This window comes from Phacochoerus africanus, chromosome 2 (assembly GCF_016906955.1).
Source record: "Phacochoerus africanus isolate WHEZ1 chromosome 2, ROS_Pafr_v1, whole genome shotgun sequence".
NCBI lineage: Eukaryota > Metazoa > Chordata > Mammalia > Artiodactyla > Suidae > Phacochoerus > Phacochoerus africanus.
In genome coordinates, this window is record NC_062545.1 from 131,987,413 (window position 1) to 132,007,317 (window position 19,905).

At 42.6% G+C, this 19,905-nt stretch overlaps 1 protein-coding gene across 1 annotated transcript in view; it reads right to left on the reverse strand.

The window, feature by feature from the left end:
- CHP1 (calcineurin like EF-hand protein 1) overlaps positions 1-19,905 on the reverse strand; it is a 38,923-nt gene continuing 19,018 nt past the window's right edge. The window contains exons 4-7 of the mRNA XM_047766668.1: positions 16,634-16,761; positions 6,980-7,041; positions 2,134-2,256; positions 1-1,977 (exon numbers count right to left, since the gene is read on the reverse strand). Of these exons, the coding sequence (XP_047622624.1) occupies positions 1,924-1,977; positions 2,134-2,256; positions 6,980-7,041; positions 16,634-16,761 (367 nt within the window). The 3' untranslated portion in view covers positions 1-1,923. The remainder of the gene's footprint in view (positions 1,978-2,133; positions 2,257-6,979; positions 7,042-16,633; positions 16,762-19,905) is intronic.

The window sequence follows — 19,905 nt, forward strand, 5'->3', positions numbered from 1 at the left end:
TTATTTTGTTTTAACCACAAGTATTTATTGATGGATTGAAGAATACAATTTTGATGGAACAATAAGGCACAACCGTGGATTAAAACAGTTTGCTATACAGCCAGGAGGAGGAAAAAGCCATACTCTTGGGAACTTTAAATATGCAGGTCAAGGAGCCTCTGAAGTACCTCTCTAACAGATCAGTGTCAGACAGTTTGTCCCTTTTATACAATTCCTATATTACATCACTTGATCACAAAGTCAGACTGATACTTCACCACGAATTCCTCAGTCATTTTTACTCGAGTCATCCAGGCTGGCCACTCTTTCTTCCCCACTCTTTCCAATTTGTAGTGGTATTTTTTTTGTAAGCAATTCCCTTCCTAAAATATTATGTATACATCTTGGGTACCCTTCCAAAGCAAGGAAACAAGCAAGCAGGCAACGAGTCAGAGAAAAGCAGCCAAGGACAGATAAATGGATGAAAGACTCATAAAGATGATGTTAGGATGATAACAGCCTGATTCAATGAGGTCTATTAAGCTGACTTAGACAGAGAAGTTCCTCTAGTTCATGCAAAGGCCTGTAATGCCACCTCATGTTGTGCCACTAGTGCCCCTTGTTCCTAAGGGATCAGCAGTGGTCCTTGAGAGGAGCTGGGAAGTCAATGTTACCAGGCAGCTAATGATATAATACATTCAATGCTTTGCACCTGTATTAGGAGCTGACTATGGCTTCCAGCATTGACTTTTTCCAGATGTAAAATTCATAGAGAATTTTGTGCAAAACTTCAAGACACTGAGGAAAATCTTTAAATCCTGTGGACTGGGATAAGTTAGGCACTTCCATAACACTAATCTTTCTACTTGAAAATGAGAAGTGAAAAACATTCCAGGGCACGTAACACTGAGGCATGAACCATACTGCAGAGGTGGGAATACATAAGACTCTGAGGGTGCCCAGCCTCCTTGTTCAAAAAGCCATGAGAAGTCCCACAGCATACTGTCAGCCATTCTAGTGGTGACAGCATCCCCAAGCAAAGCAAGCCTGCAGGCATACAGCTAATTTCTGGAGAGTCCACACTGTACTAAGAAGACAGCCATGTAGGTGTGTATGTTGAGAAATCAGAGGCCAGAAGTAGAGTGACCTGGGAAAGCCACCTAGAAGACCTGCCTCTATACCTCTTACCAAGGCCACCACCTTTCAAGAACACCTCCAATCAACAGCCCTTTGATGACAGAGCAGAATGCAGGAGACCAAGAGATGGTCACATTCTTCAGAGAGAAGTGTTGGTCACTGAAAAGCTTCTGGAGAGGCAACATCCCAGAGACCCATTTAAGAGTGAAGGTAGATTAAAAACTGCCAGACCACTGATATATACTGCCAAGTCAGAAAGACACTAGCTTGGGATGCCAAGTAGAACAGAGGGGATGGGAAGCTAAATAAAAAAGCAGGGGAGAGTGAGAGATTAAGGGAAGATTTAAGTGAATAGTGTGTGAAGTGAGCAAGAAGTAGGAAGCAAAGGATGTATAAAAAAGGGTAAAGGAGCATGCCAAAGCCTAGCTGGAGGGAAGGAAGGCTGGCTATAGCCCACATCCAGTCAAAGAGCTTGGCTGGCTGGTTCTTGGCAGGAATCCTTCTCACTTTCTCAGACTGGATGGACACATGGCATTCAGCAGCAGAACAGGGGAGATGATATTTAGAAATGGAGATTTCCAGCGAATGATACTGACAGAAAGAAACTGGGTGTACCATTCTGTAATGCCCTGTTTATACACCAAAGGCAGGTTTGTGTTGATGGAACATACTTGGGGGTGTCATGCAACAGCAGTAGTACTCTGGAGAAGGGGAACGATGGAGTGGAGGTGGGGCTGGTGGAAAGGAGGACTTTCAAGTTCCAGTTCTTAAATACTAGAAAGCAAGGAACAGTTTGGTCTCAGTCCTTCAGTGAAGAAATCGGATGCTCATTTTCTGTTCTACATCCACCTTCTCTAAAACCTGTTTTTTAAAAAAAAACAAACAAAAACCCAACTTCAGTTATGAAGGTCACAACAGAAGATACTGTCTCTTTATTCACTGTCTGAATAATGTTTCTCACCCTCCCTCCTGTGCAGTAGGATTTAACTTTTTCAAACCAAGACGTAGGTGACTGACCTTAACAAATTCCGTGAAAGAGATGGCGCTGTCCCCATCCTGGTCAGCCTCCTGGATGGTCCTGTCTGCGATGCTGCCCAGCTGCTCATCTGAGATATTCACCCCAACCATCATGCGTAGCACCTTTAGGATCAAGAACCAGGAATTATAGGAGACTTGGGGGCCAGGGGGAACCTTTTACTAAAATTAAAGATAAAAGCCACCCCCACCCTCTTTTCCTTTGATGTCCTCCAGTGTAACAGCCAAAAAAGCTGTTGGCCTATCTTCTCATCTAGGCCATTCTAGACAATGACACAAGCAGAACTCCCTGGCAAGGTCACTGAACAGGAAGACAAAGCCTCCCTTCAGGGAGAGTCCCTTGCATTTTGCTCCTCTTAATTCTTCCGGCCTAGAATGTAGATATTATGCCTGGTGGTACAGCAACCATCCTGGGACTGTGATGTAAAAGTCAAATGTGCTATGGACACCAGAGCAAGAAGACGCCTGGTTCTTGGACATCGTTTAGATACTATACCAACCTGGACAATCTATCCCCAGGCTTCTTGTTGCATGAGGCAAATTAGCCCCTTATAGGTTTAAGTCAGTTTGGTAGAGCTTTCTGGAACCCTATCCAAATACAGTCCTCTATGAGGCAGTGCATTAGCCCCACTATTCCTAAAATATGGTCAAGAAAAGCAAAGATCCTTGAGGGGATAAATACCAAATCTCTACCTTTACAAAAATAATAAGCACATTTAAAGTGCTATGAGAACTCTGGTAGAGAATTAAACGCTTCCACCAAATTCGTTCTTTTTTTTTTTTTGGTCTTTTTGCCTTTTCTAGGGCCACACCCAAGGCATATGGAGGTTCCCAGGCTAGGGGTTGAATCGGAGCTATAGCCACTAGCCTATGCCAGAGCCACAGCAACGCAGGATCCGAGCCATGTCTGCAACCTACAGCACAGGTCACGGCAACGCCAGATCCTTAACCCACTGAGCAAGGCCAGGGATCGAACCCGCAACCTCATGGTTCCTAGTCGGATTCATTGACCACTGAGCCATAATGGGAACTCCCAAATTAGTACTTAAACATAAGAAAGAAACCACTCACCCCCACTTATTCTGCTAACATCTTTAGGGTGTGAATATACACTGAAAATTGCTACCTTAAACAAAACAAGCAACTCTAGTGACATGACCCTTAGACAGGGGGACAAGATGCTTTATGATGCCCTGTGTTACTCCAGTCACCTCTGTCTTCAACAGATAAGAGCTGAGCCTTTCCACAGGAGAAAAAGGGCTTCTAGCCAAGCTGTTCACAGGCCTCCCTTTCCCCAATTCTTTACATCCTTCTCCAATCTCATGAAACAAATTTTTTTTTTTTTTGTCTTTCGTCTTTTTGTTGTTGTTGTTGTTGTTGCTATTTCTTGGGCCGCTCCCGCAGCATATGGAGGTTCCCAGGCTAGGGGTCAAATCGGAGCTGTAGCCACCAGCCTATGCCAAAACCACAGCAACGCAGGATCCGAGCCTCATCTGCAACCTACACCACAGCTCACGGCAACGCCGAATCGTTAACCCACTGAGCAAGGGCAGGGACTTAACCCGCAACCTCATGGTTCCTAGTCGGGTTCGTTAACCACTGTGCCACAACGGGAACTCCTCATGAAACAAATATTTAAAAAATACATTACAGGATATTCTGAAAGGGAAAAAAGAGATGAACTATTGATTTGCATCAACATTGTTTCCCCCCCAAGTCAATTCTTGAAAGTTGGAAGCTATACATTTACATAGAAATGTATATAAGTAGAAGGATGAATACAAAGAGGCAATGCTAACAAAAATATTAAATGGTTGAGCCATTTGCCATTGTCCCTGTTACATAGCCACCTAGACAAATCCATCCTCAAACAGCAGTTTCCTCAGGTCCCAGTTCAATAATTCTCTGAGGTGTTTTATTTCAATTTTTTTTTCTTTTTCAGCCGCATCTGTAGCATGTGGAAGTTCCTGGGCAGGAATCAAACCCACACCACAGCAGCAACCCAAGCCACAGCAGTAACAATGTCAGCTCCTTAACCCAATGAGCCACTAAGAAACTCCAGTTTTATTTTTTAGAATTATAGAATTGAATTGCGCTTGTGTGCTGTGTGTATAAAGGGGGGTGGGGATGGGAGTGGTGGTGTCTTAAAAATCACTGATCCACTCTGTCAATGAGAATATAAAAGTCCAGCAGTACCTGGATATAGGTTCCAGCAGTCGTGGCCCAAGCTGTCTGCCCAGGCCTCCACACCTAGCTGGTGCTCTTTCCACCCCGCCATAGTGTCATTTTGGTTCTAGTCAGAAGTGTATTAGCAAGTGGAATTTTCTTTCTTTGGCCACACCCATGACATATGAAAGTTCCCAAGCCAGGGATCAAATGTGAGCCAGAGCTGCAACCTATGCCACAGCTGTGGCAATGCCAGGTCCTTAACCCACTGGACCACAGCAGGAATTTCTAGGTGGAACTTTTTTATTACTATTTTTTAATGTGTGTTGAGGATTTTTGAATATACCCTTTTTAGTTTAAGAAAGCTCCTGTCTCTCTTTTTCTAAGACTTTTTAAAAAATCAGGAGTTCCTACTGTGGCTCAGTGGTTAAGGACCCAACATTGTCTCTGAGAGGATGTGGGTTCAATCCCTAGCCTGGCTCAATAGGTTATGGATCTGGCTTTACTGTAAGCTATAGCATAGGATGAAGATGCATCTTGGAGCTGTAGAAGTGTCGGGGCCAGGGATCAGATCTGAGCCACAGAAGTGACCCCAGCCACTAAAGTGACACCATGGGATCCTTAACTCATTGTGCCATAAGAGAACTCCTGTAATTTTCTTTTCTTATACAGTCACCACAAGGTTTTCATGTCCAAGTTATACTAATCTCATAAAATGAGTATTAACAGCTATCTTTAGGTATAACTGACATAAACTGTACACATTTAAAATGTACAATCTTATTAAATTCTGACAGATGTACACTTGTAAAAATCATCACCCCAATCAAGTTAAAAACATATCCATTACCCTCCAAAGTTCAACTAGAACTTTTTATAAAAATCACACTAGGAAAATATGACCAACAGCCTTTCCTTGTAATAAACTTTTTTTAGCACAAACTTTTAAATATCTACTGATACTACCAAATGTTTTAGAAATAGTAGCATCTAGAAAGGTAAATGTTGTAAACATGGGTAAAATGTTCAAATCCTCTTCTTGCTAGGATAAAATTAGTTTTCTGACACCTCAACAATCCATGAGCACATCTGTTCTAAAGTCACTTCACATGCTCGTCACTGGCACTCTGGCCTAATGATCTCCTTCCCACTCCCTGCCACAGGCTTTTTTTAATCCCCATTATAGAAAATGAATCAACTTTAATTCCAAAAGATCTAAGGGATATCATGCAGATCTAAGTACTAGATATAAATGATATCATGAAGTATTTCTGTTTCTGTCTGGTTTATTTTACTGGTTCACAATATTCTTTTAATGGATATGGCTAATAAAGAAAGTATTCATAATCAATAAAGAATAAATGCAACCCACTAAAAAAAATTGCACCTACAGTGTTTGTCTCTATTTTTTCTCTTCAGAACTCCGAAGCCCATATGTAGCAATTTTTTAAAAGTGAATTCTTCTTATAGAAGAAAGATATCCCTAGTTCAAACGAGGACACTAACACTGACCTGCAGACTGTTTTGATTTTTATTCAGACATAGAAATGTAGGAATAGCCTGGGTTGGTCCTAAATCTCAACTTAGAAGACTTCTTAAGACAATGACTTCAGATTTACTTCAGGGTGAGTGGAAACCACTTTACTTTTAGGTTTATATTAAAATAGAGAAATCTCCCTATGGAAATTTTTTTTTTTAATTCTTTTCTCTCTTTTCTTTTGGGTAGTGATGGTTGATGATCCTTAAGCTTATTGTAGTTTAAATCTCTCTTGCCCTTTTATTTTAAAAATTTTTTTATGTCTTTTGTCTTTTTAGGGCCCGCACCCGCAGCATATGGAGGATCCCAGGCTAGGGGTCTAATTGGAGCTGTAGCTGCTGGCCTACACCACAGCCACAGCAACGCCAGATCCAAGCCGCGTCTGCAACCTACACCTCAGCTCACGGCAACGCCGGATCCTTAACCCACTGAGCGAGGCCAGGGATCGAAACTGCAGGAGACCTCATGGTTCCTAATTGGATTTGGTTCCGCTGCACCATGACTGGGAACTCCATCCCTATGGAAATTCTTGAACATGTTAACCTCCTAGGGTCCTCAAGATTCATAAATATTAATGAAAGAAAGAAAGAAGGAAAGAAAGAATTTTTTTCCCCTCCTATGCTTGTATTTAAGGAAGGGAGTGTGGGGAAAAGAAGGGCAATGCTAATAGGGTGAAATGCCAGTGACTGCCATTAGGACAGGAAAGTGTCTATGGGGCGCAACAAAGGACAGTGGGCAGTGGCTGAGTATACACTGTGCCAGCAGCAGTTTCTTGACTCATCAGGCCCAAGGACAGATGAAACAGCAGCATTTACCTAAGTGTCATCGGAATTACCAATCGGATGAACTATCTGTTCTAAACTACCTTACATATTTTAGTTCAGCCAGTCAGCACCTAAGAGAATTTATTTAGCTTTTATGTAGTGGAGACCTCTGTGAGAACTCAACAAGCCACTTCAAGTTTCCCCAGGTCATCTGCTCTGCTTTATACCTAGGACAGGATTCTGTGTACAGCAGGTGTTAAATAAATGTTTACTAAAGGAAAAAAACAACTCCTGCTTACAAGAATAAGCCGGCGGGGCCCAAACACAAGTTAACTGTGTGCACAGGAGCTCTCCCACATACCTGTAACAGCTCGTCACGGGAGATCTTGTCATCTTTATCCAAGTCATACAGTCGAAAAGCAACTAGTAGGAAAAAACAAGAATATAGTGGAAATTCAGTAGTGTTCTGCCCCTTTTCAAGGAACTAAATATTTAAAGGACACCAGACAGAAAACTGACAATGAATTGGAGTTCCCTGGTGGTTCAGCAGGTTAAGTGTCTGGTGTCGTATTGCTCTGGCTCTGGTTTACTGCTGTGGCAGGGATTTGATCTCTGGCCCAAGAACTTCTGCATGTCTTGGGCACGGCCAAAAAAAACCCCCAAACCTGACAGTGAATTATTAGTTTTTCCAAGAGCAGCTGCCATGGCTCATAAAGCTTTTTTTTTTTCTTTTTAGGGCTGCAGCCGCAAATATGGAGGTTCCCAGGCTAGGGGTCAAATTGGAGCTACAGCTGACGGCCACAGCCACAGCCACAGCCACAGTAATGTTGGATCCGAGCTGTGTCTGCAACCTACACCATAGCTCATGGCAATGCTGGATCCTTAACCCACTGAGCGAGGCCAGGGATCGAACCTGGAACCTCATGGTTCCTAGTCAGATTTGCTTCCACTATGCCACAACCAGAACTCCTACAGTCAGATTCTTAACCCACCACACCACAGTGGGAACTCTAGTAGAGGAGAGCAACACACACTCTGCACTTTAATGCATTCTAAGAGCTATCATACATATGAAATCCCAGGGAACAAAGCATATAGCAGATAGGCCTTTCTTTTTTTTTTTCTTTTTTTTTTTTTGTCTTTGTTGTTGTTGTTGTTGCTATTTCTTGGGCCGCTCCCGTGGCATATGGAGGTTCCCAGGCTAGGGGTTGAATCGGAGCTGTAGCCACCGGCCTACGCCAGAGCCACAGCAACATGGGATCCGAGCCGCGTCTGCAACCTACACCACAGCTCACGGCAACGCCGGATCGTTAACCCACTGAGCAAGGGCAGGGACCGAACCCGCAACCTCATGGTTCCTAGTCGGATTCGTCAACCACTGCGCCATAACGGGAACTCCAGATAGGCCTTTCTGGTTCAAGTAATAAACAAGGTTTTTAAATTTTATTTATTTATTTATTTATTTTGTCTTTTTGCCATTTCTTGGGCTGCTCCTGCGGCATGTGGAGGTTCCCAGGCTAGGGGTCCAATCAGAGCTGTAGCCGCCAGCCTATGCCAGAGCCACAGCAACATGGGATCCGAGCTGCGTCTGCAACCTACACCACAGCTCACGGCAACGCCGGATCATTAACCCACTGAGCAAGGGCAGGGATTGAACCCGCCACCTCATGGTTCCTAGTTGGATTCGTTAACCACTGCAGCACGATGGGAACTCCCTAAATAAGGTTTTGAAAGGCAAACAGACATCTGATGAAGGGTGGCATCCCAGCAGAGCCAATGCTAGGTACAAAGGCACATGAACATGGATGATTATCTAAAAGTTTAAACATCACCCTTTGCCTCCACTAAAAGAAAAAAGGCAGAGGAAGCTGAGTCTACTAAATCCATTTTAACATTTTAGAAAAAGCTGTTACTCTTTATAAGGTAAATATTAAAATTCTGGAAGGGGAAGTAACAAGGAGAGACTCTCTTTGATGTGTGTCTTGGATTTTTGTTTGTTTGTTTGTTTTCTGGCTGCACCTGTGGTATGCTGAAGTTCCTGGGCCAGGGACTGAACCTGAGCCACAGCAGTGAGCCAAGCCACAGTAGTGATAACACTGGATCCTTAACCCACTGAGCCACCAGAGAACTCCTTGTCTGTTTTCTTTAATTTGGTTAGTTGAGTCACTATCTTTACCAAATTTGAGACTGTATATGCTTAGGAGGTTTGAATTCTAAGGTAAGGGAGACAAGGATCATAAGTGTTCCTAAAGGAATGAGTGTTTAATACATCCCCCAAAATAATACATGCGTGCACACACACACACAGACACACACACACACATGCTGTCATCTTTCCAGCATGTTATTTACTCAGTAATCTTTGGGATGATTTTGGGATGGAAATCTGTTTGCTATATGAACCATAGCTATCTGTTTCTGAATTTCTTAATTGGTTAATTAGAATAGACACTTATTCCCTTTCTGCCAAAGTATTTAAAGAAGGCTGAAAAGCTAATTTTTGAAACCTAGCTGTCATGGACTAAATGTTTGTGTCTCCCCCAAAATTCCTATGTTAAAACCATAATCCCCAATGTAATGCTATTAGGAGGTAGGGCCTTTGGGAGGTAATTTAGGGTTAGATTACATCATGAGTTTGGGGCCCTTGTGATAGGGTTAATGTCTTTACAAAAAGAGGAGCCAGGAGATCTCTTCTTCCTTGTCTCTGTCTCCACTTCCCCCCCGCCCCCACTACTTGAGAATACAGCAAGAAGACTGAACCGGAAGTGGGCTCCCACCAAGAACTTGACCATGCTGGCACCCTGATCTCAGAGTCATCTCCAGAACTGTGAGAAATGTCTGTTTAAGTCACTCAGCCTATGGTATTCTGTTATTGCAGCCTACAACTAAGATACCAGCAGAGGGCTAACTAAAGAGATCACATGATAGGACCTTTTAGAAAAAAACTGCAGCAACAAGTTATTTCTTTCTTCTTCTTCTTTTTTGGCTACCCTCCACCGTATAGAGTTCCCAGGCCAGGGTTCAGATCTGAGCCACAGTTGCAGGGACACCGATCCTTAACCCACTGTGACGGGCTGGGGATAGAACCTGCATCCCAGTGCTCCCAAGATGCTGCTAATCCCATTGAGCCACAGCGGGAACTCCAACAATAGTTATGTCTTAACTGACCTGGATTCCTATCAGTCAAGTTTGGTCCTGAACCAATAGAAATAGCATTTTCCCCCAGATAATGTCTGGTCAAATGCCAAATGAGTGAGACATTTTGTTAGACTTTCCTCTCTTCCTATCTCTTTCCCCCCATTCTAGGTCCTACAACTTGGACTCGCTTTGTCTCCAGGGCTATAGTCTCTCATCTCCAGTTCCACGGCTATAAAAGCCATCTAATGGGATGACTCCCAAATGCCATCTCCAGTTTGGACCCTTTGTGTGACCTCTTGATGCTGATGTCAGAGCAACACAAAACAGTTGTTAAAACTGGCTCTGCCAGATCCTGGCTTGGAGAGCCCACAGGCTATGTGAACATGAGCAAGTCCCTTAACCTTTCCATGCCTCAGCTGCCCAAGAGGTGCAAAATGAGAGTAACACAATCCCCCTCACGGGCTTGCGAGGACTGAAAGGGAAAGGCATTTTTTTTTTTCTTTTTATGGCTGCACCTGCGGCATATGGAAATTCCTGGGCTATGGGTTGAATCGGAGCTGTAGCTGCAGGCCTATGCCACAGCTTGCAGCAACACCAGATCTTTAACCCACTGAGTGAATCCAGGGGTCAGACCCACATCATGGGGGGCCAGGGATCAAACCTGAATCTTCATGGATTCTTGTCAAGTTTGTTACCACTGAGCCACAATGGGAACTCTTAGCTAGAGTTTCAACTTCTCAGAGAAATTTCACTGACCAGTCATTTTTTTTTTTCAGGGCTACACTTGCGGCATATGGAGGTTCCCAGGCTAGGGGTCAAATTGAAGCTGTAGCTACCGGCCTACGCCACAGCCACACCAGACCTGAGCTGTGCCTGCAACATATATCACAGCTCATGGAAACACTGGATCCTTAACCCACTGAGTGAGGCCAGGGATTGAACCTGTATCCTCAAGGATGCTAGTCAGATTCGTTTCCGCTGAGCCATGACAGAACTCCTGACTACTCATTCTAAAGCAGTGACAACCCCCCATGACCTTCTCATCTCACTTTATTCATTTCATTCACAGAACTTGCCATGATCACAAATCCTGCTTATTCATTTGTCTTTTTTCCATGTAGTTTGTCTCCCTTATTAGATCATAAGCTCTATGAAAGCAAAGACCTTGTCTGATGTATATACCATCCTGGGCTTAAAAGAGTACCTGGCAAATAGAAGCTGCTCAAACATTTACTTAATATAAGACCAAATGAATGATCTAGGTCAAACCTTTACCTTTTTAATCACAATTATTTCTTTAAAAAAAAAGCTATGAAAAAATAACATAAAATTGACCCTTTTCAAGAGTACAGTTGAGTATGTTTGCACTATTGTGTAACTATCACCACCAACTCCCTCTCTAGAACTTTTTCATCTTCCCTAAGTGAAATTTTGACCCATTAAACAATAACTCTCCATTTCCCCCTGTCTCTAGGCTCTGGCAGCATTCTATGAATCTGACTACTCTAAGAACCTCATACAAGAGGAATCAAGGAATATTCATCCTTTTGTGTCTGGTTTATTTTTATTTAGCATAAGTAAATTTGTCCATGATATAACATGACAGAATTTCCTTTTTTTTTTTTTTCATCTTTGGTTGCCCCACAGCATATGGAATTCCCACATAGGAACCATATTGAAGCCACAGTTGCAATCTAAGCTGCAGCTGCTGCAACACTGGATTCTTTTTTTTTTTTTTGTCTTTTTGCCATTTCTTGGGCCGCTCTCGCGGCATATGGGAGGTTCCCAGGCTAAGGGTCAAATTGGAGCTGTAGCCACCGGCCTACGCCAGAGCCACAGCAACATGGGATCCGAGCCTCATCTGCAACCTACACTACAGCTCACGGCAACGCCGGATCGTTAACTCACTGAGCAAGGGCAGGGACCGAACCCGCAACCTCATGGTTCCTAGTCGGATTCGTTAACCACTGCGCCACGACGGGAACTCCTGGATTCTTAACGATTAACCAAGTGCCAGGCCAGGGATTGAACCTGTGTTCCAACACTCCCAAGACACCACTGATTGATTCCATCGTGCCACAGCAGGAACTCCCAGAATTTCCTTTTTAAGGCTAAATGATTTTTCTTTGGATATATATACCATTCATCTGTTGATGGATACTTGTGTTGCTTCCACCTTTTGGCTGTTATGAATAATGCTACTCAGTTTGTTCTTGGCACTTCTCCCAAACTCCACTTGAACAATCATCATCCAAATAAAATATCTTCATACAGACTCATTCCCCACATCACTCATTACGTGTTATAAAAAACTTTAACCAGGAGCTCCTGTCATGGCTCAGCAGAAACAAATCTGACTAGTATCCATGAGGACTCGGGTTTGATTCCTGGCCCCATCAGTAGGTTAAGGATCTGGTGTTGCTGTGAGCTGTGGTGTAGGGCATAGACACGGCTGAGATGCCATGTTGCTGTGGCTGTGGCATGAGCTGGCAGCTGCAGCTCCAATTCGACCCCCTAGCCTGGGAACTTCCATATGCCACGAGTGTGGCCTAAAAATACAAAAAAAAACAAAAACAAAAAAGATGCTTATAGGTCTCTCCCTTACTTACCCTACCTGGAGCATTCTCAGATGGGTTGGGTTTTACCTTCTACATAAATCACTATAACCTCACTGACCTAAAGAGGAGAACAATAAGGAACTATTCCTAGGAGACAAACAGCAGCAGTACTCTGTGCTTGGGCCTGTGCCTACATAGGTACAGTTCAGCCTTGGTGACTGTCCTTGACATAAAAAAGAAACAGGACAGGAGTTCCTGCTGTAACTCAATAGGATTGATGGCACTTCTGTGGCACTAGGACACAGGTTCAATCTCTGGCCTGGCACAGTAGGTTAAAGGATCCAGTGCACACCAAAAAAGAGGAGGAAAATTTGTTTATAATCCATCTTCTTCAGAGAAAAGTCTCTGGAGTAACTCTGAGAGCTTTGTCCTCTTTCTTCTTTTTTTTTTTTTTCCTCCTCTTTTTGGTCACCCTGTGGCATATGGAGTTCACTGGCCAGGGATCAGATCCAAGCCACAGTTGCAACCTATGTGGCAGCTGTGACAGCACTGGATCCTTTAACCTACTGTGCATTCATTCATTCTCTGATGAACATTTGGGTTGCTTTCTCATTTTAGCTATTGTGAACAATGCTGCCATGGATGTGGGCATACAGGTATCTTCCTGACACCTTGCATATACCTTCATCTCAGCCTCTCCTGATGGTGACATCTCATGTAACTGTAATGCGCCATCAAAACCAGGAAACTGAGAGAGTTTGTTCAGATTTCACCATATGTGTATGTACACAGGTGTGTAGTTCTATGCAATTTTATCATCTATGTAGTTTCATGTAACCAACATCACATTCAAGATTCAGAGCTCTTCCACAGCTACAGGACTCCAGTGTCACATCCTGTTATTTAGCGTTTAATAATGAAGCACCTCTATTACTGTATCACAAAGTTCTTTGAACATTTTGTTAACCATATTTCAATATAATTGGTTTCATTTATGATCCATGTATTTATTTTATGCATTTCACAAACATTCTGAGATGGTGTGGATAGGATTTACCAGACTGCCAAGGGAATTCATAACTTGAAAAAAGTAGAGCCCACACTGTAGAGGGAACTCAGGTAGCAAGTCTGTTATACCTGATAACCTTTAAAGCCTCCTCTAAGCCTGGATTAGAAAAGCAAGCATGGTTTCGAAGAGCACAAAAAAAAATTATAATTGATTGGAAAGGGTTTTTTTTTTTTAGGCCACACCAGAGGCATTTGGAGGTTCATAGGCTAGGGGTCCAGATCCTTAAGCCCCCGAGCGAGGCCAGGGATCAAACCCGTGTCCTCACTGATGCTAGTCACGTTCGTTAACCAATGAGCCACGAAGGGAACTCCAAGTTTTGTTTTGCTTTGTTTTTGTTTTTTATACCTGCAGCATATGGAAGTTCCCAGGCTAGAGGTCCAATTGGAGCTGTAACTGCTGGCCTGTGCCACAGCCACAGCAATGCCAGATCCAAGCCACGTTTGTGACCTAAACAACATCTCAGGGCAACACTAGATCCTTAACACACTGAGCAAGGCCAGGAATCAAACCCAAGCCCTCATGGAGACTATACAGTTTTATTACCTTAAGCCACAATGGGAACTCTGAAAGAGTCAATTTTTTTTTTGTCTTTTTTTTTGCCTTTTCTAGGGCCGCTCCCGTGGCATATGGAGGTTCCCAGGCTACGGGTCGAATCGGAGTTGTAGCCACTAGCCTATGCCAGAGCCACAGCAACTCGGGATCCGAGCCGCGTCTGCAACCTATACCACAGCTCACGGCAATGCCGGATCGTTAACCCCACTGAGCAAGGGCAGGGATCGAACCCGCAACCTCATGGTTCCTAGTCGGATTCGTTAACCACTGCGCCACGACGGGAACTCCTGAAAGAGTCAATTTTTAAGTCACTGAAAGAATCCCTAAACTGTAGCTTAAGTAGGTTTGACAGAAAACTGCAAAAGTCCAAGGGAAAAATGTAAACACCAGAAAGATCCTATTCTCAGAATGCATTATGATTAAATTCTCTTTCCACTGAAAGGAAAGTGCAACCAGAAACCTTAGATTATACATTATAGATGTGTTCTATGGAAAAACAACACACAACTCCCATCAGTAGACTTTCACTAAAACTAAACAAACAGAATAACTCTTGATCTTACATCCAAAAACTGGCCAGTGAATGTGCTTTTATTTTTTTTTAATTTTTTTATTTTTTTTCTTTGTCTTTTTGCCATTTTCTTGGGCTGCTCTCGTGGCATATGGAGGTTCCCAGGCTAGGGGTCAAATTGGAGCTGTAGCCACCGGCCTACGCCAGAGCCACAGCAACATGGGATCCGAGCCGCGTCTGCAACCTACACCACAGCTCACGGCAACGCCGGATCGTTAACCCACTGAGCAAGGGCAGGGACCGAACCCGCAACCTCATGGTTCCTAGCCGGGTTCGTCAACCACTGCGCCACGACAGGAACTCCCTGCTTTTAAACATTTAAAGTGAATAAAAATGTTAAACCATGTATCATTTTCTGTGATTCTATGCTATACCTGACTTTTCCAATTATTGGTCAACTCCTGCTCTGACAAAATTGAATTAGAAAATTTCTGCTATACTAATGCCAACATCAGGCAAACACGTACTAAAATATGCTAAAACCCATAAAACATTAAGACGCGAGGCTTTGCCTCAAACAGTGTTTAGACTTGAAGGAATTCACTAGTAAACATAAAGTATCCAAGGGAGTTCCCATCGTGGCTCAATGGTTAACGAACCCGACTAGGAACCATGAGGTTGCGGGTTCGATCCCTGCCCTTGCTCAGTGGGTTAAGAAACCGGCGTTGCCATGAGCTGTGGTGTAGGTTGCAGATGCAGCTCAGATCCTGAGTTGCTGTGGCTGTGGCGTAGGCCGGTGGCTACAGCTCCGATTGGACCCCTAGCCTGGGAACCTCCATATGCCATGGGAGCAGCCCTAGAAAAGGCAAAAAGACCAAAAAAAAAAAAAAGTATGTTTTGTATTACTGAGTCACTTTGCTGTACAGCAGAAATTAGCACAATGTAAATCACCTATAATTTAAAAAATTAAAATTAAAAAAAAAACTTCCCTGTCTTATATGAGGATAATTATTTAAGTACTTCTCAAACCATTTACTTGAAATATCACCAGAGGAGTGAACTCATATTCCTATAGCCAGGAAGATCTGAGCATATGGCCCACAGGCCACAAATTAAAAGTTCAAGCCTCATGTACCATCTTTCAAATGTACAAACATTTGGCATTACATTCCATTATGTATCTGTTTCAATATTAAAAAGGCTTTTATTTTTTGCTTTTTAGGGCCACACCTTTGGCATATGGAAGTTCCCAGTCTAGGGGTCGAATGGGAGCTACAGCTGCTGGCCTACTCCACAGCCACAGCAACGCCAGCTTTGAGCCGTGTCTGCGACCTACACCACAGCTCACGGCAACGCCGGATCCTTAACCCAATGAGTAAGGCAGGGATCGAACTTGAGTCCTCATGGTTCCTAGTCAGATTTGTTTCCACTATGCCATGACAGGAACTCCATTAAAAAGACTTCTTGATTTTTCTTTAAATAAATCATCCAGTAAAAACTTGATGGGCCCCATTTAGTTTGTGGCTCCACGGACCTCACTAGACACTATTGCGCACCCTAGTAAGAGAAGCCTGGGCTCAATCAAGTCAACACAATTTCACTTGTGGTGAATGAAAAAAGAAATTCAATTTTAATTTCTTGGAGAAGTACTGTAAGGGATTAAGCAATATCATACATGGACCAACAAAGGGCAGAGGGAAATCTAACAAGTATCCAAAGAAAGGAGGCAAGAGGCATGGGGAGAAAAATTTAATCTTACACTAACTCAGCTGTCCACCCCTACGTGAATTACATCCTGGTATCTGCCACATTTTATGATGGGCTGTGTCTTTTCATTGTTGTCACTCTGGAACACAGGATATATTAGTAGCTAACTCTTACTGCCAGGTGCTGTTTGATGTACTTGACATACTCATTAAATCCCCACAACCTTCCTATGCAAAACCCCTTAATATCCCATTTTACAAAAGAGGACACTGAGGTCCAAAGATTTTAAGTAACTTGCGCAAAGTCACACAGCCAAAAAGTGACAGAGCTGGGATTCAAACCCAGCCAGTTTAGCTCCAGGGTCTAAGCTCTTAATCACTTTGCTTAAGCAAATATTTGTTCAATGAATGAAGGACTAAATAAATGATTTTTAAGAAATGAAAAGAAGATACTTTAAGCCAGAAGACTTTATCTCCTTACAGTGCAGTTTGTTGCTTCGGCTATTGAGTGGTTCTGGTCCATTCATATCTTTGCTCTTTTCATTATCCTCAATGGGTCGGAAATGAGCCAAAGTTCTCATGAAGCCACGGAAGTTTACCTGGTCCTCTCTGATTGGGAAATATAACAAATAGAACATCATGTCAATCAAGTGATTATTTCTTATCATTTCAATACTTTGGCAACAATTTTAGCTACCGTTGCCTGAAAGTCCATTTAGTGAGGTCTCTTCCCATATGCATGGTAATTTAGGACTCATAAAGTATCTCCAGTTAAGCCCTGACTCTACTTTGTAAGGTATAATTATTCCCACTTTTATAAATGATTAACCAGACTTAGAGAGGTAATAGGATTTACCAGAGTCCACCACCTATTGAATTTACTTATATCTCTTTTTCCCAAAGAGGATTTTGAGTAGCACCAGGGATGTGCTATCAGGCAAGCCAGAACCTGAACTTACTGCTTCAGACTCTACAGCAAACATGAAGTTAGTCATTTCAACCCAATGACTCCCCAACCATCTCCCAATGTCTTCCCTGTAGTCACAAATACCTAGTAATATTTTAAGGTTGAAGCATTTTACGGAAAAGCTGCTTTTGAAATAAATTTTAATTAGTTATAGAAGTAATAAAAACATTTTTGGAAATTTGGTAAAAAGTTGAAAGAAAACCACCCCTAGTTCTACCAATCAATTACAATCATTGTTAATATATTTTCTCCCAGTAATTTTTCCTATGCTTTTTGGATAATTAGGAATATAGTACACATATAATTTTATATCCTTCTTATTTTTAAACTTTTAAGCACATATCGAATCAATATAAACACTTTGAAACATTTTAACCATCTGTATAATAACTGTACAGCTGTATTATGATTTTATTTCCTCATAATTGGATAGATATTTTCCCCATAATGTTTGCTTTTCTGTTTGTTTTGGCCATATCCCTGGCACAGGGAAGTTCCAGGGCCAGGGATCGAACCCATGCCACAGCAGTAAAGAGAGCCTGCAGCGACAATGCAGGATCCTTAACCTGCTGAGCTACCAGAGAACTCCTTCCCCATAATGTTTGGAAGACTTCTGTGTATAAAGCTTTTTGGGTACTTAACACTACAGAAAATCTTTTTATTGTGCCAGAGGCTAATCAGTAACCTTATAAGAATTAATCCTAAAACTTAAATGAATAAAGAATGGTTTTTAGTATTAAAAAAGAATGTCAGAGTTCCCATTGTGGCTCAGTAATAACCATGCAGGTTCCATCCCTGGCCTTGCTCAATGGGTTAAGGATTCGGTGTTACTGTAGTTGTGGTATAGGCTGGAAGCTATAGCTCTGATTCAACACCTAGCCTGGGAACTTCCATATGTTTTTTAGGGTGAGGCCCTAAAAAGCAAAAAAAAAAGAATGTCCCATGTGACACAAATATTTATTTAAGAAGCCATGGAAAGAACAAGTTGCCTGGTTGCTGGGGCTACCTAAAAATAAATCCTAGTCTTTGTGTGGCCCATTAAATAGTTGCGGAATGTCAGGTCTCGTAAGTGCCATGTATACACACAGATCAGAGACCTTTTAAAGGTAAAGTTCAAAGGCTAGCTCGTGAGCCCCTTGTACTCAAAAGAATGACCTTTCATTCTTTAAGGAAGCTATACTGCTAATGGAGCAGTATCTCTAAAAAATGTGAGTAAGAGCTGAGGAATCAAGTAATGTGTAATAAGATTTGAGTCATATGGAACTTTCATATGCTGTGGGAGCGGCCCAAGAAAAGACAAAAAAAAAAGAAAGAAAAGAGAGAGAACTAAATGCTAATGTTCTACTTTCTTTCCTTTTTTTTTTTTTTTTTTTTTGGTCTTTTGTCCTTTTAGGGCCACACCTGTGGCATATGGAGGTTCCCAGGCTAGGGGTCTAATCGGAGCTACAGCTGCTGGCCTATGCCACAGCCACAGCAACGCCAGATCCAAGTCACGTCTGCGACCTACACCACAGCTCACAGCAACACTGGATCCTTAACCCACTGAGCAAGGTCAGGGATTGAACCCAAAATCTCATGGTTCCTAGTTGGATTTGTTTCTGCTGTGCCATGACGGGAAGTCCACTAATGTTCTACTTTCAAATCTCATTCTTTAAAAACAAAATGAACTAGCATATGACAAAAACCCAGAAGCCAAATATCTGTATCTGATTAGAGCAAGAAGCAGAGGCGCTGCTTGCTGAGAGTCTAGCAGTGTAGCCCAGTGCCATCCTTGGCTTCCTCATATACACCTCAAATACATCAGCACACATTGTCAATTAGCAAGAGATGAATGGATAGGATGACTGGCAACACTATCGTCATAACAAAGTTGGTTTGGCCTTTATACAACAGCTTTCCACAAGCTGCTTCTTCAAATAATCAATGGTGACTAAGGAATACTGGAAAAAAAAAAAAAGTTGGCAAAATGGCTCTGTGGGGTTTACTTTTCATTGCAAAAGGTCTAGATACAAAGCATAGAAGTGAAAGATATCTCTGGACAGGGTTCAATTCTCTGCATGGGCTAAAAAAAGGAAGTTAGGAGTTCCCTTCGTGGCTCAGTGGTTAATGAATCTGACTAGAAACCATGAGGTTGCAGGTTTGATCTCTGGCCCTGCTCAGTGGGTTAAGGATCCGGCGTTGCCGTGAGCTGTGGTATAGGTCACAGACGCGGCTCGGATCCCATGTTGCTGTGGCTCTGGCGTAGGCCAGCGGCTCCAGCTCCGATTCAACCCCTAGCCTGGGAACCTCCATATGCTGAGAAAGTGGCCCAAGAAATGGCCCAAAAAAAAAAAAAGGAAGTTAAAAAAGAGAAGAATTCAGCACTGAAACCACACCTGAAACAAACAGAGCAGTTCAGGGAGAGAAAAAGCGGGGGAATGAGGAAGTGTAGGCCATCACTCACGGCCAACACAAATCTGAAAAGGGCAGGTCTCACTCAGACAGAGACCTGTCTTCTAGTTCATGTGAACTAGACATGAACTAGTCTTCCCCTCAGTCACTCAAATATATTGAGTGACAAATTTCTCAACTTGTAAATTCCTTTGCTCTCAATTCAGAGTTCTAAAATTTCCTCTCTACCTATTTCACCCGATAGTGTTCTCACCGACACTTTATCTTATTATTAAGAATTGGCAACCACATAACATTTTAAAGTTCTCTGGGTCATATAAACAAGTCACGAGGAACCAGGAAGAGATTGTTAGAGAGATTATTTAAAACAAGATTATATCATAAGCTTTATTCAA